The sequence below is a fragment of the Scyliorhinus torazame genome, chromosome 16 (genome assembly GCF_047496885.1).
Source record: "Scyliorhinus torazame isolate Kashiwa2021f chromosome 16, sScyTor2.1, whole genome shotgun sequence".
Lineage (NCBI taxonomy): Eukaryota > Metazoa > Chordata > Chondrichthyes > Carcharhiniformes > Scyliorhinidae > Scyliorhinus > Scyliorhinus torazame.
The window spans coordinates 160,025,904-160,052,450 of NC_092722.1; the positions used below are offsets into that span (position 1 = coordinate 160,025,904).

At 46.7% G+C, this 26,547-nt stretch overlaps 1 protein-coding gene across 1 annotated transcript in view; it reads right to left on the reverse strand.

The window, feature by feature from the left end:
- The window catches only part of LOC140393173 (uncharacterized), a 384,488-nt gene extending 372,200 nt beyond the window's left edge, over positions 1 to 12,288 (reverse strand). Inside the window, exon 1 of the mRNA XM_072479311.1 lies at positions 12,241 to 12,288. Coding sequence (XP_072335412.1) covers positions 12,241 to 12,273 — 33 coding nt within the window. The 5' untranslated portion in view covers positions 12,274 to 12,288. The remainder of the gene's footprint in view (positions 1 to 12,240) is intronic.
- Positions 12,289 to 26,547: the final 14,259 nt, after the last annotated feature.

Sequence of the window (26,547 nt, forward strand, 5' to 3'; positions counted from 1 at the left end):
AACTGGGGGAAAGCTAAGTTCAATGGGATGAGAATGGCTCTGATCCAAATAAATAAGAATGAAAGATTAGCCCGCAAAACTCTCACCGGGCAATGGGCTGGCTGCCTTTAAAGAAGACAGACTTTGAGAACAACCAAGATATATTTCCATAAAGGTGAAAGGTAGGGCAAACAAATCCAGAGCTCCCTTGACAATGGAAGAAATAGCCATTCCACTGAAGCAGAACAAGTATGCTTATAGCAGGCATCAGGTTGGACAATACAATTGAGAACCAGGCCGAATATAGACTGTTCAGAGGAGAATTGGGAAAACAAATAAAAGAAGAGAGAGTATGAGAAAACCCTGGTAACTAACATAAAAGAGAGTTCAACATTCTTCTATAGGCATATAAAAGAGTGGTAAGGGAGGTGGGGCAAATCATGGATCAAAAAGGGGCCATGCGATGGAGGCAGGGGGCATGGCTGAGGTACTAAATGAGTACTTTGAATATTGTTTTACCAAGGCAGAAGATGCTGCCCAGGCCATGGTGAAAGAGACGGTAGTTCAGACACCTGAAGGGTTTAAAATTGATGAAGAAGAGAGATGGGATAGGCTGTCTATGCTTAAATTTGATAAGGCACCTTGACTGGATGAGATGGCTACTGAGGGAAGTGGCAAATTGTGGAGTCACTGGCCATAATTTTCCAATCTTTTTTAGATTCAGTTATCGGAACATCGGAACATAGGTGCAGGAGTAGGCCATTTGGCCCTGTGAGCCTGCTCCAGCATTTAATTGGGTCATGGCTGATCTTTTTCCTCGGTGCTCTCTTCCTGCACATTTCCGCCATCCTAGGGATCAGTCTGGTGAACCTTCATTGCACCCCGTCCCTGGCCAGTATATCTTTCCTTAGGTAAGGAGACGAAAACTGCACGCAATACTCCAACTAATGCAGCAAGACTTCCTTACTCCTGTACTCAAATCCTCTTGCAATAAAGGCTAACATACCATTTGTCTTCCTAACGTTTTGTTGCACCAGGGTGTTAGCTTTCAGTGACTAATGCACAAGTCACAGAGTGGTGCCAGAAGACTGGAGGATTGCAAATGTTACACACCCTTGTTCAAAAATGGGTGTAAAGATAAGCTTGGCAAATGCAAGTCAGTTTAAGCTCAGTTTTGGGGAAGCTTTTGAAATGGTCATTCAGGAGCAAATGAGGCATTTAGGCAAATGTACAGGAAAGACAACATGGAGATGTTCAGGTGAAATCACGGTGGGTTTCTACCCCCCCCCCCCCCTGCCCGCTGATAGAGGGGTCGCTGATCCGGCAGAGAATCCAGTGGAGTGGGGGTGGGGTGGGGTGGGGGTGGGAGGGGCGTGGGGGGGGGGGGGGTGGAAACCTGCAATGTTCCGGTCTGCAGATGGCAGTGGCATCAAGGTTCATGCCCCGCGCCAGCGGGAGAATGCAAAGGGGTCATAATTACCCATTTGCATCCTATTCATGGGCTGGACACCAGATTCCCACTCCTCCGTGACTTTCCATCCCTCTGCATCGGGATTCACACAGGTATGGATCGGTGCTAGCATTTGCCAGCATGGCCCTGGCATGGTTGCCCTCGCGGTGGGCCAAGGGGATATGTATTTTAGGTAGGTGTCATCACCAGAGACCTCCACCAGAAGCCCTCATCAGCGATCCATACCAACGACCCCCATCAGAGACCCCAATTCGTGACCCTCCCCACCAGATATCCCCCATATCAGAGAACACCCTTCCCATATCAGAAACCCCCCATAGCAGAGACCCCGCCATATCAGAGAACCCCCATAACAGGGAACCCCCATAGTAGAGAAACCCCCCCCACCATAGCAGAGTATCCCCTCCCCCCACATAGCAGAGAATCCCCCATCAGTCACTCCTGCCAAGAGGCTAATGAACAGTCCAGGCAGAAACAGTGAAACAAATCATGGCTTTTTCACTCATCTGTGCCTTCCACCTACTGCCTCAGACAGATGCCTAGAAAGCACCAGCTGTAAATTAATAGAATGCCAAAAGCATATCAGAAGGCTTTAAACTCCACAGATCCTTTGATCTGCAAGGCTTCCCCATTCATTTCAAAGATAAATAGCTTTTGGTAGCCTGTAATTGACAGCTTCCAGACAGCCATATGTCTGGGTTGTTTATTTTTGTCTCTCTTCACGCTTAAATTCATCTCAAATAGTCTGTTAAGTGTGACTTCCGGTGGTAGCCATGAGGTAATCAGTCGCACACAAGGTGGCTCCTACTTGGAGGATCTGGTTTCGGCCCTTTCTATCCAGTTAATGGGTGTTTTTTGTGCAAAACGTATAAAGTGAGTGGTGAGTGGAGGTTTCTCCTCCAGTGTGGAATGTCGGTGGGTTATCACACCCAGTAAATGTTGAGAAAAACCTAGCTCAAGAGTTGGAGGATGGGTGTGGTGCCGCACCAATGAAAAAGATGGCAGAGGGGGAAAAATGGCAGATTGTGGAGCAGTTGATGAACTTTATCAAGGGGGGGTTTCGGCAACAGAGAAAGGAGATGCAGGAGGACTGGTCCAAAGTTATTGAGGGTGCAGTAGCCCCCCTTCGCAGGACATTGGATCAGGTGGAGGAACACCTGGAGTCGCAAGGTGCAATGATCCAAGAGATGGAAAAGGCGGTGTCAGGCCATTATGACTGGATCATGTCATTGGAGGCAGATATGGCGATGCTGGGGGGAAATCTGCAAGGTGCTGAGGGGGAAGGTGGATGACCAGGAGAATCAGTCCAGGCGGTAGAATTTGTGAATTGTAGGTCTGCCGGAAGGTGTGGAGGGAGCAAGTGCCACGGGCCACATTTCCAAGATGGTCGAGCAGCAGATTGACGTGGGATCTTCACGAAGACCCCAGAGCTGGATCATGCCCATCGGTCACTACGACAGAGGCCGAGGGTTGGGGAGCCGCCGTGGACGGTGTTTGTACGCATGCACAAGTTCCAGGCAAAGGAGAAGATTCTGAGGTGGGCGAAGGCAACTCGAGAGTGCAGCTGGGAGGGGAATCAGATCCGGATTTACCAAGACATTGGGACAGACCCAGTCAAACGGAGGGCAGTGTTTAATAAGGCCAAGAATGGTATTTCTCAGCAAGGTCTGGTTTAGGGTGTTGTACCCGGCCAAACTTTGAGTGACTTTCGAGGGCATGGAGCATAGATTGGGAGGGCTAGAGTTGAGAATTTATTCTGTTTCGTGGCTTTTTATGTTTATACTAGTTTCATAATTGATATGTTTTCTTTTCTCTTTCGCACATGTTGGTTTTGTATTGGGTGGGTTGATGGGAGGATGGTTCCGGGTTTTGCGTCAGTTTTGGATCTCTTTTTGGTGGGAACTTTCCTGACCCTTTTTTTGTTATTAAGGAACATGCATGAGCAAAATTTGTAAGAGTTCGGGTGTCTTTTTGTTGGTTTGCATTACTCTCGGCCGATGAGCACATGGTACGAAGTTTTGGGTTGTGTACTCCTGCTGGAGCGAGGGGGAGAGGTGGCTCTGGAAGCGGGGGAGGAAACATTTTGAAAGGATATGGCAGTCGAAGCAGAGTGGGGGAGGGATAGTTTGGGCGGTTTGGGAGGGGTCCGTTGTGTTGATCTCCAGGTGGGAGTCGTTATGCTGGCCGGGCATGCTAGTAAACGGAAGCAGTGTTGGGACTGGGCTGTGGCGGGTAGCCAAAGGGGGTGTTAGAAGGTGAGGGGGTGAGGGGATGGATGGGTTGGCGGTTGGGAGAATGGGGGAGGGGTTTAGGGGGTAGGGCAGAGGGTCTGGTGACGCAGATGACTTTCTGGTTGGGTTTAGGAGAGAATGAATTTTGGGAGGCCCCAGGTTAGCGGGGAGCCGGATGGTTGGGTGGGATCTGTGCTAGTTGGGATTGGCAGACCTTAGCAAAGACGGGAGGTCAGAAGCCCCCTGTGAGGATAGTAATGAGGAACGTGCGAGGTCTGAAAGATCCGGTTAAACGATCTCCAATGTTCACGCACCTAAAACGTTTAAGGGCAGATGTGGTGTTCCTTCAGGAGACACATCTGCGGGTAAAAGACCAGATGCAATTAAACAAGGGATGTGTGGGGCAGACAGTCCACTAGGGTTTGACTCTAAGTCGAGGGGTTTTAGTTAATGTACTTCACCCAATTGGAACTTTGTGAAGAAGCTGTTAGTGTCCATCCTGATTCACATTAGTTGATATTGCGGGGCAATTTTAATTGTGTTTTGGACCCTCGGCTAGATAGGTTCAGCCTCAAATCAATGGTCAGGTCTGGGATGGCAAAAGCTGGGGGTATTTATGGATCAGATGGAGGGGGAGGACCCATGGAGGCTTATGCACGCGGAAGGGAGGGAGTGAGTATTCCTTCTTCTCCCATGTACATTGGGTATACTCCAACATTTATTTTTTTGTGGTGGGGAAGTCGGTGCTGTCGGAGGTCGTGGGGGAGGAATAATGCACCAGATTATGTGGGTGTGAGGTTCAAAGTGGGGCGGGCACAGAGACCAGGGTGGAAACTTGATTCAGCACTCCTGCCAGATGAGAAATTCTGCGAGAAGGTAGCATTGGTGATAAAAAAAACTCTGTGGAGCTTAATCAGAATGGGGAGGCATTGAAGGCAGTGGTCCGGGGGGAGGCTATGTCTTCTGAGGCCAACATGGATAAAGTTGAGAGGGAGGAGAGGCAGAGGTTGGTGGATGCTATTGTAGATGTGGATCGGCGGAACTCAGTAGCCTCGACTAGGGAGCTGTTGGCAAGGAAAAAACTGCAGGGGCAGTTTGAACTATTGATGACAGGTAAGATGGTGGGTCAGCTTTGCCGCTCAAGGGAGGTTCAGTATGAGTATGGGGAAATGGCTAGTTGGCTGAAAGCCCATTTAGTTAAGACGGCAGGCGGCGGCATGGGAGATTGCACAGATGAAGGAGACGGAAAGAGAGTTGGTGATGATGCCGGAAAGAATCAATGATGAATTTAAGGCCTTCTATCGGGGGCTGTATATATCTGAGCCCTGGGGGAGGATGTGGATATGGGGCATTTTTTGGTGGGTTGGTGTTTCTGGAGGTGGAGAATGGGAAGAGACAGGGATGAAGGCGCCATTGGGGTTGCAGGAGATAATGGTGTGTGTAGGGTTGATGCAATCGGGGAAGGCACCGGGGCCGGTAGAATTTTATAAAGTTTTTGGCAGAGAAGGTGCCCCATCTACTGGATATGTACAATAAGTCGTTGGCGCGGAGGAAATTATTGGCCACACTTGCGCAATCTTCTATTTCTTTGATCCCTAAGAAGGATAAGGACCCAATAGAGTGTGGGTCTTACAGGCCCATCTCCTGCTGATTACAGATGTAAATGTATTGGTGAGGTGGTTGGAAGGGTGTGTGCCGGATGTGGCCTCAGAGGATCAGACAGGGTTTGTAAAGGGGCTGCAGTTGTCAAGTAACATCAGGAGGTTTTTGAATGTGGTAACGTGGTAGAGCGCCGGAGGTTAGCATCTCAATGGATGCGGAGAAGGCTTTTGACAGGGTAGAATGGAGATACCTGTTTGAGATCCTGAGGAGATTTGGGTTTGGACCAATGTTTATTTCATGGGTGTAGTCACTGTATGCATCCCCCACGGCAGGTGTGGGGATGAACGCGATGAATTTGGGTTATTTTTGGTTGCATAAGGGAACAAGACAAGGATGCCCGCTGTCCCCATTGCTGTTTGCATTGGCTATTACGCTGCAGGCTTCGAGAGAGTGGAAGGAGCATAGGTGTCGCTGTGTGTGGATGATTTATCGTTATACATTTCTAACCCGCTGGAGTGCATGAGGAAAATAATCGACTGGGGAAGTTTGGTGCATTTTCTGAATATAAATTGAATGTGGCAAAAAGTGACGTGTTTCCGGTGAATGGCCAGGGGAGGAGTGTGAATTTGGGAGCCCTGCCATTCAAGCTGGCCAGGGTAAGATTTCGGTATCTGGGTATTCAAATGGCTTATGACTGGGCCATAATTCACAAATGGAACCTGGCCGGTCTGGTAGAGGGGGGTCAAAGGGGATTTGATGAGGTGGGGTGCCCTGCCACTGTCTCTGGCAGGGAGGGTATAGGCCATGAAGATGAACATTTGGCCGAGGTTTGTATTTGTTTTCAGTCCCTTCCAATATAGCTTCCTGAGGCGTTTTTCTGGAGGGTGGCTAAATTAAATTCAGAATTTGTTTGGGCAGGCAAGATACCCAGGACTCTGAGCACCTTTTGCAGAGAGGAAGGCGGGTGGGGGAGTTGGCGATCCCAAACCTGTTGTACTATTATTGATTTGATTTGATATGATTTATTATTGTCACATGTATTAGTATACAGTGAAAAGTATTGTTTCCTGCATGCTGTACAAACAATGCATACCGTACATAGGGAAGGAAGGAGAGACTGCAGAATATAATGTTACAGTTATAGCAAGGTGTAGAGAAAAGATCAACTTAATACAAGGTAGGTCCATTCAAATGTCTGATGGCAGCAGGGAAGAAACTGTTCTTGAGTCGGTTGGTACGTGACCTCAAACTTTGGTATCTTTTTCCTGACGGAAGAAGGTGGAAGAGAGTATGTCCGGGGTGCGTGGGGTCCTTAATTATGCTGGCTGCCTTTCCGAGGAAGCGGGAATTATAGATAGAGTCAATGGATGGGAGGCTGGTTTGCGTGATGGATTCAACTACATTCACGATCTTTTGTAGTTTCCTGCAGTCTTGGGCAGAGCAAGCTGTGATACAACCAGAAAGAATGCTTTCTATGGTGCATCTGTAGAAGTTGGTGAGAGTCGTAGCTGACATGCCAAATTTCCTTAGTGTTCTGAGAAAGTAGAGTCGTTGGTGGGCTTTCTTAACTATAGTGTCGGCATGGGGGGACCAGGACACGTTGTTGGTGATCTATACACCTAAAAACTTGAAGCTCTCGACTCTTTCTATTTCGTTCCCATGGATGTGGACAGGGGCATGTTCTCCACTACGCTTCCTGAAGTCGATGACACTCCCCTTTGTTTTTGTTGACATTGAGGGAAAGATTCTTGTCATCGCACCACTTCACATGGCAAACATGGAGAAGGTGAGATGCTGGGGCGGTGGGGGGAGGGGGAAGTGTCAGAATGGGGTGCAAGTAGAGGAGGCCTCATGTGTGAGGATGAGCTTGAGCATCCTGGTGATGGCCCTGCTCCCGTTCTCCCAAGCTAGGCACACGTGCAGTCCCATCGTTATTTCATCTCTCAGAATATGTAATCAGTTGAGGCAGCACTTTGGCATAGGGAAGTAAGTTGGCCCCAATATGTGGGAACCACAGGTTTATTCCAGGAGGGTTGGATGCAATGTATAAGAGTTGATATAGGGAAGGGATACAGTGGGTTTGGGACCTGTTTATAGAGGGCAGGTTCGCGAGACTACAGGAATTGCAGCAGAAGTTCAAGTTGCCAAGGGGGAGCCAATTCCGATACTTTCAGGTGTGGGACTTTGCACGTAAAAAGCTGCCCTTGTTCCCTCAGCTGCCAAAGCATACACTGTTAGTTAAGTTGTTAACTCAGGATCAGCTGGGATGGGGTGGGAGGGGGCGTGGGGGGAGGGGGGGGGGGGGGGTTGGGGACATTTACGGATGGTTTGTGGAGATAGAGAATGAACCAGTTGAGGGTATAGGTGGAAATGGGAGGAGGAACTGCGGATTGAGTTGAGTGCGGGGCCTGGAGTGAAATTATACACCGGATAAATTTGACCTCGTCCTGCGCTCGGATGAGCCTTATAAAGTTCAAGGTGGTGCATAGGGCTCACATGACTCGGGCCCATATGAGATGTTTTTTCCTGGAAGTGGAGGATGTATGCGAGGGATGTGGGAGGGGACAGGTGAACCACGCTCATCTGTTTTGGGGGTGCACAAAGTTGGGGGTTTCTGTGCAGCGTTTTTCAAAACTCTGTCAGAAATAATGGGGGTGAGTACGTCGCAGTGCCCCTTGGTGGCGATTTTTGTTTCAGATTTGCTGGAGCTGCTGGAGGGGAGGGGGGCCGATGTTGTGGCCTTCACCTCTCTGAATGCCCAGCAGTGAATTTTACTGTGTTGGAGGTCGTCATTGCCGCCAAGGGTCTTGGCGTGGCTGGAGGATTTGTACAAATGTTTAAAATTGGAGAAGATCAAGTTCACTCTCAGTGGGTCAGAAGAGGGTAAATATGGAGGCTCTTTCTGTCCTTATTTGAGGCGCTAATTCTCACCAGTGGGTGGGGGAGGGTTGGGGCTTGGGGGAAGGGGGTGTTGGAACGAGCTTAGGGGAGAAAAAAGAGAAAATTGACAAACTGTTTGAATCATGTTTATTTTTGGTTGTATGTGTATGTCACAATCATGTTTGGAATAAAATATTTTTAGGAAACGAGTTAACTGCTTTCACTTCCTCTTTTTCTCAGCAGATAGCATTTAACTGCTTTTGGTGTGGTGCTGACCTGTCAATCATAGCTAGATGTCTTTCTATGAAGTCGCATCTGCTCTTTCTAGACATCTGTCTGAAGCAGCAGGTGTAAAGCAGAGGTGAGTAAAAAAGCATTGACTGTTCCACTGTTTCTGCCTGGACTGCTCTTTAGCTTCCAGCAGGGGTGACTGATAGCGGGGGTCTGTTATGAGGGGGGGTGGGGGTTGTTATCATGGGGGGCACTGTCAAGGGGGTGGTTCTCTTTATTGGGATGTTCTCTGCTGTGGGGGGCTTCTCTGGTGGGGGGTTCTCTGTTATGGAAGGGGTCTCTGATATGGTGGGCTCCCTGATGAGGTCTCTGGTGCGGAGGGCAGATGGTATTTTGGTATATGGGGAATAATTAAAACATTTGTGGATGATACAAAACTTGCAGGTATTAATAATAATAATCTTTATTAGTATCACAAGTAGGCTAACATTAACACTGCAATGAAGCCACTGTGAAAATCCCCTCGTCGCCATACTCTGGCACCTGTTCGGGTACACTGAGGGAGAATTCAGAATGTCCAATTCACCCAACAAGCAAGTCTTTCGGGACTTGTGATAGGAAACCAGAGCACCCGGAGGAAACCCACGCAGACACAGAGAGAACGTGCAGACCCCGCACAGGCAGTGAACCAAGCCGGGAATCGAACCCGGATCCCTGGTGCTGTGAAGTGACAGTGCTAACCACTGTGCTACCGTAATAAGGAGGATGGTGTGGAACTTCGGCAGGACATGAACATTTTGACGAAACGGGTGAAAAAGTGGCAGATTAAATTTAATGTCGAGAATTGTAAGGCGTTTCATTTTGGCTGGAAGAATGTAGGGAGACAATATAAAATAAAGCGTACAATTCTAAAGGGGTGCAGGAGTAGAGATGTGTGAATATTTGCAGAAATCTTTGAAGGTAGCAGGACAGATTGAGAGCGCCGTTAATAAAGCATACAGCATCCTGGGATTTATCAACAGGGCATATGGTACAAAAACTAGGAAATGATACTAAACCCATAGAACACATTTGTTCAGCCTGAGCTGGAATACTGTATCCAATTTTGGGTGCCACACACTATATGTAAAGGCATTAGAGTGGGTACTGATAATATTTATGCGGTTGGTTCCAAAGATGAAAGACTTCAATTACATTGGAAAATTGGAGAAGTTCTTCTTGTAAAAGAAAGTTGAAAGAAGATTTGATTGGGGTATTCAAAACCATGAGAGGTCGGTACAGAGTAGATGGGGAGAAACTGTTCCTGTTGGTGAAAGAATCAAGAACCAGAAGGGCACAGATTTAATTGCCAAAAAAAGCAATGGAGACATGAGAACCTTTTCCGCAGTGAGTGGTGAGGATCTGGAATGCACTACCTGAGAGTGTGGTGGAGACAGGATGAATTGTGGAATTCAAGAAGAAATTGGATCATTTTCCGAAAGGGAACTACTTGCAGGGCTATGGGAAAAAGCAGAGTGGCAATGGGTGTGTTGCTCCTTCAGAGGGCCAGCACAGATGCAGAGGGCCAAATGGTCTCCTTCTGTGCTGTAACCCTTTTATCATTCTATCCATTGATGGTGTTGGTGCAGCAAAGGGGATAGTGATAGTAGGAAATAACTGAGAAAAAAAATAAAGTCAAAAGAAGTGACCAATATCCCTTTCAGTTTACTTCTAAGTTTCATGATGGTTAATTTAAAATCATTAACAATCAGCAAATGCATGAATACCAATAATTCATCCAATGTGTGGAGCGAATGGACCCATCTAACATCTGCCTTATTTCAAATTAATTTAAAATGTAGAGGGCCAGTTTGTCTGATAATGCCTTTGATGATTAGCTCCTTGAATAAGGGCCTAGAATTGATTAAACCAGTCAGCTTCACCACATCCTGATGGGCGGGATGAGGTAATTTTCCAATGGGGTACCTACCAGCAGTGGGGAAATTTGCATACCTGGGAAGATCACCATTATGTACCATGAGGAGGTGAATTGCACAGCATTAATGTCCATTTGGAAAATTACCCCTCCGCCTCTTATTTTAACAGAAAACACATTGTAATATTCATTATAATAAAACATCCTATGTTCTCAAATTAGATCCATCATGCAATTTCTCTGACTTTAAACCGATAACTACCATCAAAACTGCAAAATGGAATAAGATTAGAATCCTTTAACAATTCATAATTGTGGCCAATTCTATGTTAGCATTCCGGATGCAAGCATTACAAAACAGTAGTAAAAGTATTGTGCCATAAACTAATAACCACAATATAACTTATGTTGTCCTATGTGTCCTACCAGCACAGTAGCATAGTGGTTAGCACAATTGCTTCACAGCTCCGAGGTCCCAGGTTCAATTCCGGCTTGGGTCACTGTCTGTGCGGAGTCTGCACATCCTCCCCGTGTGTGCGTGGGTTTCCTCCGGGTGCTCCGGTTTCCTCCCACAGTCCAAAGCTGTGCAGGTTAGGTGGATTGGCCATGCTAAATTGCCCTTTGTGTCCAAAATTGCCCTTAGTGTTAGGTGGGGTAACTGGGTTATGGGGATAGGGTGGAGGTGTTGACCTTGGGTAGGGTGCTCTTTCCAAGAGCCGGTACAGACTCGATGGGCCGAATGGCCTCCTTCTGCACTGTAAATTCTATGATGTCCTGGGTACATGATGCAGCAAAGGTTTACCAGGCTGATTCCTGGAATGGCGGGACTGTTGTTTGGGGAGAGACGAAGTCGGTTAGGATTTTGTTCATTGGAGTTTAAAAGAATGGGGGGGGGGGGGGGCGGGAGATCTCATAGAAACTTATAAAATTCCAACAGCATTAGACAGAGTAGATTCAGAAAGAATGTTCCCGATGGTGGTGGAGTCCAGAACTAGGAGTCATAGTTTGAGGACAACGAATAAACTTTTAGGCCTGAGGTGAGGAGAAATTTCTTCACCCAGAGAATGGTGAATCTGTGGAACTCACTATCACAAAAAGCAGTTGAGGCCACTCATGGCTCTGAGGACCTGGGTTCGATCCCTGCCCCGGGTCACTGTCCGTGTGCAGTTTGCACATTCTCCCTGTGTCTACGTGGGTCTCTCCCCACAACCCAAAAAGATGTACAGGTAGGCGGATTGGTCGCACTTATTTGCCCCTTCATTGGGAAAAAAAGAATTTGATACTCTAAATGTATTTTTTAATTTCAAGAAGGAGTTAGATATAGCTCTTGGGGTTAAAGGGTTCAAGGGATTTGGGGGGAAGGCAGGATCAGGTATTGAACTTGATGATCATTTGCTATGTATACTTCTATTTGCTATGTACATTTCTATGTAAAGACACTGTGCCCCTTAAATTGTCTTAAACTCTATTTACCTGCCAATTGTGTCTCCGAATAAAAGCATAAATTATTTTCGCTGGGGTGAAGGCTCAGTAAAATTTGCCAAGACAGAACGTTTGCACTTTACCCATACAATTTATTTCCATGCATATAAAGCATTTTACTATGGTCAACTCCTGAAAGTAGTGCTGGAGCCCTAGGCCTTAGTAGAATTGTCACTGTGAGTAGGGTTTTATAATTGAAGAGCTCGTCAGACTAAAGTTAGAAGGCCCGTGAAAAAATATTAGGAATCGGAAAAATCACATGCGACAACTGACTGAATATTAAGTGAAACATTTGAGGCTGTCTCTGATTGTTGATTGCTAAACATATTTACACGCTTAGAATGCATTAACAATGAGCGCTCAGTCTTTTCACATAACTTACTGATTACTACACATTGTACTTCCAGACATATGTCCTGTGTTCAGAATAAATGTCAACACGGACCCACCTGATCACCCAGTGAACTGCTCTCATTTCCCATTGTGATTCAACTTCAGTGCCACAGAGGAAACGGGAAAGGGGGAAGAAAGGAAACTGAAAAAAAAACACGAACAACTCATATGACAACTGTATGTAAATGAGTGGGTGTTGTACAATTTGGAAGTGCTAACCAAACATTGGGACTACGAAGGAAAGGAACAAAACAGCAAACAGCACATGAAGACTGTGAACATTTTTTTAAGTCTACACCAAGTGGCAGGGGAGAAGGTGAACAAAGACAGTTTGAAAGAGATTACTTATGAAATAAAAAGGATTCTACAGATGGAATGCTATTATTAGGAGAAAGCGACAATGCAAAATGGTGATGTGTTCGAATTCTAAAACAGAATAATATTAGCATTTTAATTACATCATAACAGGATGCTTGTATGGCCTCTGAGGTGCCATTCTATTGGAATACAAAAGGAGCTCTCGTCATTATACCTTCCCAACTTAACCTTTAACACAAGGGTTAACGGTAAAGGTTCTCAGCAGCCTTGTATGGCCTCTGAGGTGCAATTCTATTGGAGTACTAAAGGAGCTGTCGTCATTATACCTCCCCAACTTTACCTTTAACCCTACAAGGGTTAAAGGTAAAGGTTCTCAACAGTTCTCAGTTTGTTAAGGCAGTTCCTTTTCTGGGTTAAGCAGAACTTTGAAACATAAATAAGTGATTTTAGTGATGTTCCTGATGTTGACTTACGTCACTTGGTGGGGCGGAGGGGGTGCAGGGTCAATCATGTCACACTTTTATGTTAACGTGAAACGCGATTTGACTACCACAAGTGAGGCTATTAAGTGTACCCTCCCAACTTGATGAGAACTTCCTCTGACAAACGAGATTCATTGGACGAGATTCTTTGGCCTCCCAGCCGCATGTTTCTCAGGGGCGGGTGGCGGTGCGCCGTTCAATGGCGACGGGATTCTGTGTTCCCACCACCGTCAATGGGAATTCCCATTGAAGCCACCCCACACCTCCGGGAAACCCACGGCATGGGGTGCACCTCCAGTGGGACCAGAGAATCTCACCAGCCTGAACGGCCAGAGAATTCCGGCCATTATTTGTGAATATGCAGATCACTCAATTGCATTACAAGCAGAGGAATCATTAATTTCACAAACCCGGAATTAAAGATACTGGAGGAGGGTACTAGTTTACACTTTTTACAAAATGTTGCATGTTTCTCTCTTTAAACCTCAGATTTATTTTTTAGCAATCCTTAAGCAATATTCTACTTTTTCATCATTCGCAGCACCGAGACACACCCTGCTATCTAACGCCCATCCGGTTAGATATGGAGCATCAGCTGGAGAATCGAACATCAAAAGTTTTTTTATTAATCGTTCATGGGACGTGGGATTCGTTGGCTGTGCCAGCATTTGTTGCCCATACCTAATTGCCCTTGAGGGGGAAGTTAAGTGTCAAACACATTAGGCTGGGTTCTCCGATTCTGCGACTATGTCCGCAGGATCCATCTAGTCTTTCGACCAAAAAGTCAGCGGCGCCCCCACACCGATCCTCAGCCCTGTGGAGGGCTAGCAGCTGTGCCGCATAAAGCCCCCGGATACGACCGCAGAATGGCTGGGTCCGTGGCCGCGCATGCGCACAGCGGCGGTCGTGCTGTACTGCATGGCACTAGGTCCGCGCCAAACCCGGACCACCCCCCACCAGTCCCCCCAGCACCCCCTGAAGCCCCCAACTATCAGCGGAACGGCTCCCTCCCCCAACTGTGACGGCACAGTCTGCAGCCGCCATGCGAGGTCCCCGAAAGTTTTGAGGACACGTGCCCCACGTCATCGGGGACTCGGCCCATCGGGGGAGAGTCTCAGGTGACGTCCTGCGGCCGTCCCGACGGTGTGCGGTGTACTCCTCGAGTATGCTGTTTTTGAGGGGGCAGAGCATCGGAAAAATGGCAGATCCCCTGGCAATCCCCCCCGCCCGATTCAAGCATAAAAACGCATTCTCTGGCCGATCACCGAAACGCGATTTTGGCTCACCGATTGGAGAATCCAGCCCGTTAGGTCTGGAGTCACATTTTCCTCTATTACAGGCATTATATAAATGTGAGTTGTTTTTACTGCCCAACTATTGGACAATTAAACAAATGGTTACAGTTGAAGCGGGGTGCTCACTTTATTCCCTGTGTATTCATTTTCATATAACTCGCTGACACCAATGTTGACATGAAGTCGAAAGTAAACAAGAATAAAATCTTTTTCATAAGATGGAAATAAAGTTTTGTAATGAGAGGTAGCTAAATCCCTTCTAGTCCAATATAATTTGATTGTCAATTCTGATTTGTGTTTAATTATTGTTGGGCCATAATTTACTATTGCAGGACATCTAATGGCATTGGCCATTAGTGCAGCCAGTGAAACAGGGAATCTGGGACCTCAGTGAACAGAACACCCAACAAGATATTTGCATAATCAATCCAATTGAAGAAATAGAAAATAAAGGGCTAATTAGAGGGAAGGAACTCAATGTCAAATCAGGCACAGAATGAGAAATACAGAGTGGTGAAAAGGATTAAATTAAGAGAGAGAACAGAAACAATAAAATCAAAAAGTAAGAAAATATATAGAATTTTGCATTTTTGTATTTGCCCTGAAAATTTCAAATCTCGAAGTACTGAGCCTCCATACTTTGAATAATTCATATCTTGTGCCAAAGATGTTGAATGCTACTTATCGTGAAAGAGTTGCAAAGGTATTTTGTTCATGTTGGACAGCAATGATTAAAATATGTTGATTATGATCTTTTTTAAAAAAAATTCCAATTAAGGGGCAATTTAGCGTGGCCAAACCACCTACCGTGCACATCTTTGGGTTGTGGGGGTGAGAACCACGCAGACACGGGGAGAACGTGCAAACTCCACACTGACAGTGATCCGGGGCGGGAATCAAGCCCAGGTCTTCGGTGCCATGAGGCAGCAGTGCTAACCACTGTGCCACCCTTTGTTTTTGTTCATCATGATCGCTGCATGCACATGCGAAACAATAAGGTAGAGGAGATGGATGGAAGTGCAACATTGGTTCTTGTGCTGAAATATTGAATCAGCAATGATGCCTTACATCCTGCTTAATTTTCCTTCCTATTGACTTTTTAAAAACATATTAAAAGCGCATATCCGCTTAATTTAACACAAGCTGAACTGATCTTAACTTCAGAAATGTCAACATTCTATATTGAAGTTCTGACTTTTGTTGTTTTCCTCTGCATTTTTGACTGGTGGAGGTATTAAGATAATTAATGGCCCATAACCTCCTATCTTCCTAGCATTGGGTTTCGGTGGGTACCCCAAAGATGCGCAGAGGATTCCCTCTCAGAGCTTCCCAGTAAGACTTTATCTGGCAATTGTCTTACGCTGGGAACCATCCATCAAAACAATTTAAATCATTAACTTTGGATGGTTCTGCCATTGTTATGCTGATAGTTACTCTGGAAGAGTTAGAAGAAATAAAAGCACTTCTAACTTCAAGTGTAACTATTTTAAATCCCCAGATCAATGTATGCATGGGACATAGGGGAGGCAGTGGTGTAGTGGTATTGTCACTGAACTAGTAATCCAGAGACCCAGGGTAAAAAGTGAAACCATTGTGGATTTTTTTCTGAGATCTCCTTTACTATCCTGTAGTCCTGGAGATAGATGGTCAAAGACCTTGCTGTCCACAAAGATGTGGTCTAAGCATGTTCATTGTAATTCATCTTTTAGAAGCTTCCAGAAGCTTGGCCAACTTTCAGTCCCAAACATCAGGTGACCTGTGGCAGCCACCTCAATTAGTCTTTCTTTATAACAGATGAAACTGCCTTTTTTTTAAAGTTCAAAATGTGAGACCAGCAGATGAAATTGAAGTTCAATATTTGAGATCAAATGCCTCCTTTATGTTAAAGAGTTGCTGGGTGTCATGGTGAATTGTCTGCCCAGGCCGTTCCCCACGCCTCTTCTTGAAGGTTGCTAAACTTCTTAATTGACTGAAGTTAAAAAAAATCTTTACGCTATGTTAAAATCAATCTTTCGTTGTCCAATACTTGCTGAATTTGACTTTGTGGATATTTTAATTCCCTTAAGTAATCAAACAGATTGTTGGGCATACCCAGCCATAGGAACGTATCTTTTTTTTAAAAAATATATTTTATTCAAAATTTTTGGCCAACCATAACAGTACATTGTGTATCCTTTACACAGTAATATAACAATATAAATAACAATGGCCAGTTTTAAGCAATAAATAAATAATATATAAACAACATCGAAATTAAAAAAACAAAACTAAGTGGCAACTGCCTTGTCCCAAATAAATACTCTCCAAAAATAAAATTTAGCAGTCCAATATACAATTACCTATAACAACAGCCTATACATATTTTACATATACACTAACATCCCTGAGAGTCCTTCTGGTTCCTCCCCCCCTCCCCCCCCCCCCCCCCCCCCCCCCCCCCCCAGGTTGCTGCTACTGTCTTCTTCTTTTCCATTCCCTCTATCTTTCTGTGAGGTATTCGACGAACGGTTGCCACCGCCTGGTGAACCCTTGAGCCGATCCCCTTAGGACGAACTTAATCCGTTCCAACTTTATAAACCCTGCCATGTCATTAATCCAAGTCTCCACACCCGGGGGCTTGGCTTCCTTCCACATCAACAGTATCCTGCGCCGGGCTACTAGGGACGCAAAGGCCAAAACATCAGCCTCTTTCGCCTCCTGCACTCCCGGCTCTTCTGCAACCCCGAATATAGCCAACCCCCAGCTTGGTTCGACCTGGACCCCCACCACCTTCGAAAGCACCTTTGTCACCCCCACCCAAAACCTCTGTAGTGCCGGACATGACCAGAACATGTGGGTGTGATTCGCTGGGCTTCTCGAGCATCTCGCACACCTATCCTCTACTCCAAAAAATTTACTGAGCCGTGCTCCAGTCATATGCGCCCTGTGTAACACCTTAAATTGTATCAGGCTTAGCCTGGCACACGAGGACGATGCGTTTACCCTTCTTAGGGCATCAGCCCACAGCCCCTCCTCAATCTCCTCCCCCAGCTCCTCTTCCCATTTCCCTTTCAGCTCATCTACCATGATCTCCCCCTCGTCCCTCATTTCCCTATATATGTCTGATACCTTACCGTCCCCCACCCATGTCTTTGAGATCACTCTGTCCTGCACCTCCTGCGTCGGGAGCTGCGGGAATTCCCTCACCTGTTGCCTCGCAAAAGCCCTCAGTTGCATATATCGGAATGCATTCCCTTGGGGCAACCCGTATTTTTCGGTCAGCGCTCCCAGACTTGCAAACGTCCCATCTACAAACAGATCTCTCAATTGTGTTACTCCTGCTCTTTGCCATGTTCCAAATCCCCCATCCATACTCCCCGGAGCAAACCTATGGTTATTTCTTATCGGGGACCACACCGAGGCTCCCGTCTTACCCCTATGCCGTCTCCACTGCCCCCAGATTTTCAGAGTAGCCACCACCACCGGGCTTGTGGTGTATTTCTTCGGTGAGAACGGCAACGGCGCCGTCACCATAGCTTGTAGGCTAGTCCCCCTACAGGACGCCCTCTCCAATCTCTTCCACGCCGCTCCCTCCTCTTCTCCCATCCACTTGCATACCATTGAGATATTGGCGGCCCAGTAGTACTCACTTAGGCTCGGTAGTGCCAGCCCCCCCCCTATCCCTACTACACTGCAAAAATCCCCTCCTCACTCTCGGGGTCTTCCCGGCCCACACAAAACTCATGATATTCTTCTCAATCCTTTTGAAAAAAGCCTTCGTGATCACCACCGGGAGGCACTGAAACACAAAAAGGAATCTCGGGAAGACCACCATTTTAACCGCCTGCACCCTCCCTGCCAGTGACAGGGATACCATGTCCCATCTCTTGAAGTCCTCCTCCATCTGTTCCACCAACCGCGTTAAATTTAACCTATGTAATGTACCCAAATTCTTGGCTATCTGGATCCCCAAGTAGCGAAAGTCCCTTGTTACCTTCCTCAGCGGTAGGTCCTCTATTTCTCTGCTCTACCCCCCTGGATGCACCACAAATAACTCACTTTTCCCCATATTCAGTTTATATCCTGAAAATTCTCCAAACTCCCCAAGTATCCGCATTATCTCTGGCATCCCCTCCGCCGGGTCCGCCACATACAACAACAAATCGTCCGCATACAGAGATACCCGGTGTTCTTCTCCTCCCCTGAGTACTCCCCTCCACTTCCTGGAACCCCTCAGTGTTATTGCCAGGGGCTCAATCGCCAGTGCAAACAATAATGGGGACAGAGGACATCCCTGCCTCGTCCCTCTATGGAGCCGAAAATATGCAGACCCCGTCCATTCATGACCACGCTCGCCATCGGGGCCCTATACAGCAGCTGTACCCATCTAATATACTCATCTCCAAAGCCAAATCTCCTCAACACCTCCCACAAATAATCCCACTCCACTCTATCAAATGCTTTCTCGGCATCCATCGCCACCACTATCTCCGCTTCCCCCTCTGGTGGGGGCATCATCATTAACCCTAGCAGCCTCCGTATATTCGTATTCAGCTGTCTCCCCTTCACAAACCCAGTTTGGTCCTCATGGACCACCCCCGGGACACAATCCTCTATCCTCATTGCCATTACCTTGGCCAGAATCTTAGCGTCTACATTCAGGAGGGAAATAGGCCTATAGGACCCGCATTGCAGCGGGTCTTTTTCTTTCTTTAGGAGAAGCGATATCGTTGCCTCTGACATAGTCGGGGGCAGCTGTCCCCTTTCCCTCGCCTCATTAAAGGTTCTCATCAGTAGCGGGGCGAGCAAGTCCACGTATTTCCTGTAAAACTCAACTGGGAATCCATCTGGTCCCGGAGCCTTCCCCGCCTGCATGCTCCTAATTCCTTTCACTACTTCCTCCATTTCAATCTGTGCTCCCAGTCCCACCCTCTCCTGCTCCTCCACCTTAGGAAATTCCAGCTGGTCCAGAAAACACACCATTCTCTCCTTCCCATCCGGGGGCTTAGCTTCATATAATCTTTCATAGAATGCCTTGAACACTCCATTCACTCTCTCCGCTCCCCGCTCCATCTCTCCCTCCTCATCCCTCACTCCCCCTACTCCCCCTATTTCCCTCGCTGCTCCCCTTTTCCTCAATTGGTGGGCCAGCAACCTACTCGCCTTCTCCCCATATTCGTATTGTACACCCTGTGCCTTCCTCCACTGTGCCTCTGCAGTACCCGTAGTCAGCAAATCAAATTCTACGTGTAGCCTTTGCCTTTCCCTGTACAGTCCCTCCTCCGGTGCCTCCGCATATTGCCTGTCCACCCTCAGAAGTTCTTGCAGCAACCGCTCCCGTTCCCTACTCTCCTGCTTTCTTTTATGTGCCCTGATTGATATCAGCTCCCCTCTAACCACTGCCTTCAGCGCCTCCCAGACCACTCCCACCTGGACCTCCCCATTATCATTGAGTTCCAAGTACTTTTCAATACACCCCCTCACCCTTAGACACCCCCCCTCATCCGACATTAGTCCCATGTCCATTCTCCAGGGTGGACGCCGTTCTTTTTCCTCCCCTATCTCCAAGTCCACCCAATGTGGAGCGTGATCCGAAATAGCTATGGCCGTATACTCCGTCCCCCTTACCTTCGGGATCAGCGCCCTTCCCAAAACAAAAAAGTCTATTCGCGAATAAACTTTGTGGACATAGGAGAAAAACGAAAACTCCTTACTCCTAAGTCTACTAAATCTCCATGGGTCTACTCCTCCCATCTGCTCCATAAAGTCTTTAAGTACCTTGGCTGCTGCCGGCCTCCTTCCAGTCCTGGACCTCGATCTGTCCAGCCCTGGTTCCAGCACCGTGTTAAAATCTCCACCCATTACCAACATCCCCACCTCTAGGTCCGGGATACGTCCTAACATGCGCCTCATAAAGTTGGCATCATCCCAGTTCGGGGCATATACGTTCACTAAGACCACCGCCTCCCCCTGTATTTTGCCACTCACCATCACGTATCTGCCCCCACTATCCGCCACTATGGTCTTTGCCTCAAACATTACCCGCTTCCCCACTAATATAGCCAACCCCCTGTTTTTCGCATCCAGCCCCGAATGAAACACCTGCCCCACCCATCCTTTGCGTAGTCTAACCTGGTCTATCAGTTTCAAATGCGTCTCCTGTAACATAACCACATCTGCCTTAAGTTTCTTTAGGTGTGCGAGTACCCGTGCCCTCTTTATCGGCCCGTTCGGCCCTGTCACATTCCACGTGATCAGCCGGGTTGGGGGGCTCTTTACCCCCGCCTTGTCGATTAGCCATCCCCTTTTACCCAGCTCCTCACCCAGTTCCCACGCAGCTGTGTCCCTCCCAGGCGGTGCCCCCCCGCCCCACCCACCCCACCCCATACCAGCTCCCCCTTCTCCCCAGCAGCAGCAACCCAGTAAATCCCCCCCTCCCAACCCCCCCCCGCTAGATCCCCCACTAGCGTAGTTACACCCCCCATGTTGCTCCCAGCAGTCAGCATACTCTGGCCGACCTCGGCTTCCCCCCGTGACCTCGGCTCGCACCGTGCGACGCCCCCTCCTTCCTGCTTCCCTATTCCCGCCATAATTATCATAGCGCGGGAACAAAGCCCGTGCTTCCCTTTTGGCCCCGCCCCCAATGGCCAACGCCCCCAACTCCTCCACCTCCCTTCCTCCCTCCCCCACAACCTGTGGAAGAGAGAAAAGTTACCGGGTCGCAGGATTAACAACATAAAAATCCTCTCTCCCCCCTTTTTCCCCGCCTCTTCGCCCCCCATATTTGCCCCACCACTTTGTGTCGAACGTTCTTTTTTAATAACCCACTCATTCCAATTTCTCTTCAACAATAAATGTCCACGCCTCATCCGCCGTTTCAAAGTAGTGGTGCTTCCCTTGATATGTGACCCACAGTCTTGCCGGCTGCAGCATTCCAAATTTGATCTTCTTTTTATGAAGCACCGCTTTGGCCCGATTAAAGCTCGCCCTCCTTCTCGCCACCTCCGCACTCCAGCCTTGATATACGCGGATCACCGCGTTCTCCCATCTACTGCTCCGAGTTTTCTTTGCCCATCTTAAGACCATCTCTCTGTCCTTAAAATGGAGGAATCTCACCACTATGGCTCGAGGAATTTCTCCAGCCCTCGGTCTTCGCGCCATAACTCGATAGGCTCCCTCCACCTCCAGCGGACCCGTCGGGGCCTCCGATCCCATCAACGAGTGCAGCATCGTGCTCACATATGCCCCGACGTCCGCCCCTTCTGCACCTTCAGGAAGACCAAGAATCCTTAAATTCTTCCTCCTCGCATTATTCTCCAGCACCTTCAGCCTTTCCACACATCGTTTATGGTGTGCCTCGTGCATCTCCGTCTTCACCACCAGGCCCTATATATCGTCCTCGTTCTCGGCAGCATTTGCCTTTACGACCCGAAGCTCCCGCTTCTGGGTCTTTTGCTCATCTTTTAGCCCTTCAATCGCCTGTAATATCGGGGCCAACAGCTCCTTCTTCATCTCCTTTTTAAGCTCTTCCACGCAGCGTTTCAAAAACTCGTGTTGTTTAGGGCCCCATATTAAACTGCCACCTTCCGACGCCATCTTGGTTTTTGCTTGCCTTCCTTGCCGCTGCTCTAAAGGATCCACCGCAATCCGGCCACTTTCCTCTCCTTTTTCCATCCGTATCCAGGGGGGATTCCCTTCTGGTTTACCGCACAGTGCTTTTAGCCGTTAAAATTGCCGTTGGGGCTCTAATTGAGAGCCCAAAAGTCCGTTCCGCCGGGAGCTGCCGAAACGTGCGACTTAGCTGGTCATCGCCGCACCCGGAAGTCATAGGATCATATCTTATTCAATATGCTGTTCCATTGTCTAAAGTTTCATCCTTCTCCAAAGTTATTTCACTCTTTTTACTCTCTATCTGTGCTGTTCCTGAACAATGGCTTTTGTCTTGAAGTGTCAATGTGATCAAACAATAAATCTGCCAGCATACAGCTAAAATCAATTCTGATTTAATAATAATAATGAAAAACCCCTAGTCGCCACATTCCAGCGCCTGTTCGGGGAGGCCAGTACAGGAATTGAACCTGCGCTGCTGCCTTGTTCTGCATTACAAGCCAGCTGTTTAGCCCACTGTGCTAAACCAGCCCCACATATTTACTTATGTGGTTTAACCACTATTTCTAAATTGGCATTTCATTCTGTATGGAAACAAAATATAAAACCATATCTTTATTCTTACTGAGGTCATTGCATGAATTAAGATTTACATTAATGTTCCTCTGAACACAACCTTGAATTGACCAACTCCCTATCTAACCCAACTCGATTCTGAATGCAGCAGCTCGAACAGGATGAGAGGAACTATGTGTATGGCAATCAAAGGCACCAGCACCAGCAAAGTTAGCAGAGTTAGCACCAGCAAGATAGTGGCAATCTGTCAAAAGAACCCATGCCGAATAGCTGTCCAAGACTTTCTTGTATGATAAAGCTTAGTCAAGGAAGGTGTTGCAAGAATGCTTGGGTGAGAGATGGCCTTGTGTCTTTGGAAGAATCAGATCTGAAGGGGAAAGTATCTCGAGGAGAAAGAAATGCCCACATAGGAGATGTAATTAGGAGTGAGGAAACCTTTTTTGGGTAATATTTTGAAGTGATTCTTTCATTGCTTTTGTGTGTTTAGATTGGCCATTTTGGAAAGATTTACACTGCAGAGCCTGTAACGGCTGTAAACGCTGGGTGGATTCCAATATAAACTTGGCTGTCTAAAAAAGATATCTAACATGCTCGAAAATAAGCTGAGGTGAAAATTCACCTTATTAGTGGTGGTGCATTACACTTACGTCAAAACATAAAACCTACATGGAGTTTCCATAGCTGCCAACATTGCTGTTCCATGACTAGCTAATAGAAGGTGGGGGTGACAGGGGGTCATTCTATCTTTTCCATTGCTGGTTAGAATGCCAATGTCAGAGAAATAAAGAAAGAGCCAAGAAAACAGACAATGAAAAAATGAATAGCAAATGAACACTGTAATAAAAGAAACTGACATCACCCTTGAGCCCCGTAGTCTTGGATTGAAGAATATCTCTGTGAGCATTCTGTCATTTGTTCATTTTAGATCTCGTCAGTGGACAAATATTTTTCCTGTCGAGTCATTCCTGTAATTTTAATCAACTTTTCTTTCTCTTTGAAATGTAAAATTAAGCCAACTAGTGATAACATAGATTTAGTCAGGCCAGGCCATTTTAGCTAGAGATGTTTGATTTAATCAGTTTCTTGGGTTATTAAAGAATATATTATAATGCTAATTAAGATGGTATCCATGGGGATGGCTGTGATTTCTTGATGATGAACAATGATTTAAGGCCCACATATTCTGCCACTGCTGAAGCATTCTTATTGTCTAAAGAATGGAACACAGAAGCCGTAATAGGAATATTACTATAGCCATTTAATACTAACAGCTACTTTTTAGTTAAAAGTGGGGAATGGGGAGAAAGACCTTCAAGAGAATCCAGAAAACTACAAATCTGTAATATCATAGAATTTACAGTGCAGAAGAAGGCCATTCGGCCCATCGAGTCTGCACCGGCTCTTGGAAAGAGCACCCTACCCAACCCCTACCACCATCCTATTCCCGTAACCCAGTAACCCCACTCAATCTTTTGGACACTATGGGAAATTTAGCATGGCCACTCCACCTAACCTGCACATATTTGGACTGTGGGAGGAAACCAGAGCACCCGGAGGAAACCCACGCAGACTCGGAGAGAACGTGCAGACTCCACACAGACAGTGACCCAAGCCGGGAATCGAACCTGGGACCCTGGAGCTTTGAAGCAATTGTGCTAACCAATGTGCTACCGTGCTGCCCCTCATTCATACGACACAGTAAATTTATAATAGTGCAATTAAAATTATGCTAGTTTGGGTATAAATAGGTAGCTGTAAGCCATGCTCTAGTCAATTCTGACGTTTGTAACTAGCTCCCAGGTGTTTTGTTCAACTGACCATTTTTTGTGTGTGACTCATGTGAATCCATTCAGACTCAGAGGCGAAGAATGTCTAATCACATTGTTTTTTATAAAATTTAGAGTACCCAATTATTTTTTTCCAATTAAGGGGCAATTTAGCGTGGCCAATCCACCTAACCTGCACATCTTTGGGTTGTGGGGGTGAAACCCACGCAGACACGGGGAGAATGTGCAAACTCCACACAGAGAGTGACCTGGGGCCGGGATCGAACCTGGGTCCTCAGCGCCATAGGCAGCAGTGCTAACCACTGTGCCGCCATGCCGCCCGTCTAATTAGATTGTTGCCATCATTTTTGACTGCTCTGGAAAGTATTATTCTGAATTTACTTTTTATATTCTACCCATATACCTCTCTAAAATTCCTTCTAAGGCATTTTTTGTCAAGGCTAAAGGTCTTTGTTTATCAAGTTATTCCTCAAAGTTCTTTCGTCTAATATTGGAGATCAGCTGATTCTATTGCCTATATATTGCCTATTATAAAGGCTATTACTTGAGATGGTGTGAAAGACTGCTTGCTAATTATGTGTAACATTCAAGTCATTCAAAATTCATGTCAAGTATCAATACTCAGTGAAGTAGTGATCAAAAGATCTAAATACAGGACAAAAACAGACTGTTTAAAGGTCCTTATGGGCTTTCAATGAGGAAATTGGGGGAAACTTGGCAAATATATGAAACCCCTGCACTCAAGAGACTTGAGGAGAGTAATCGAAATCCCCAACAAAATTATTACTAAAGTTAATTTTAATTCCTTCATTCCATATGACTAACACCTGGCAGTTACAGTGGACAATATATTCATATTGACCTGATTATAACAGATGACCACAGCATCAGGGACCCGGTTTCGATTCTGGCTTTGGGTGACTGTGAAGTTTGCAGGTTCTCCCCATGTCTGGTGGGTTTCCTCCGGGTATGCCAGTTTCCTCCCACGCTCCAAAGATGTGCAGGTTGGGTGGATTGGCCATGATCAATGTGGAGGGTTACGGGGATGGAGTGGGGGATGGGCCGAGGCAGAGTATTCTTTCGGACGATCGTTGCAGACACGATAGGGCTATTAATCTCCTTCTGCACTGTGAAGATGCCATGGATTCTATGATTTTGAATCATCTTTTGGTAGCAATCTGTTCTCATATAATTTTTGCTCTATAAGTATCCAACATTATCCTATAGGTATTTACGCAGAACCCAAAGACATCTACAAAATCCAGGCAACAATTAAATAGTAAATTGTTTCGAGTTTATGGTTATTTCTGCCCATGAAATCTCACAGTAAGCACAATGAGACCGTTAACTGCGTGTTTGATTCCTATATGGTAAACATGGCTGTACTGGGTTTTTGTTGGAGGTTTGTACTGGAATCATAAATCTATTTGCCACCTGGGAATTAAGCAAACATCACGAGCTCTTCAACAGTCATCACAGAACCAATATCTTAACATGGTATATTACCAAACAGTGTGTCATTAGGTAAATCTCTGCTGTCAAACCACACATGGTGGATGGTGGTAAGAGGATGAAAGAGTCAAAGAAATCGACACATTCCTGTTTCATTACATTATAGACATTCTACTCACTGAGTGGAATATGTTCAAAATAAGTGATTTAATTTAATAGTCTAGCACCATCAGTGGCATAAAGCAGGTAATGGCACAATGGGGCATTAGCAGAGGTGCACATATCCTTTTGGGGGCCCCGCATTCGCCCTCTTTGCAGGGGCCCCACATCACGTCCTATCCCATAGTGACATGGTGGCCCGCCCCAATGGTGTGAGCCTCAGCCCCAGTGATGCCAAGCCCCACCCCCAATGGTGTTGAGCCCCGTCCCCAATGATGTCCAGCCCCGTCCCCGGTGACTGTTTCTGCTTGTCGTTGCACCCTGATTCCCCAAGACACAAAAACGGTGTTTGCCTGGCCATCATCGTATCTCCTGACTGCTACTCTGCTCACCTCTCGCTCCGGTGGCCGAGGTGGCGCTGGAGCGTGGCAATTCTCTGCGAGCTCTCCCCTACAGATTCTCTTGCTTCATCTTTTTTAACCGTTATAATTATTATAGTATGTTGCATGTATTCAGGTATGGAGCGATCGGCCAGGACTGTAAATAGAACATCATCTTTCACTGAATCTTGGTACACATGACAATAAATAAATCAAAATCAAAACTCCAACACGTCCGCTGCCATTTCATGCTCAATTCCGCTTTGATTGGCAGCAGGTGGAACTCCCATTTTCTCGTGGACAGATGTCCCACCTAGGAGAGCTGTC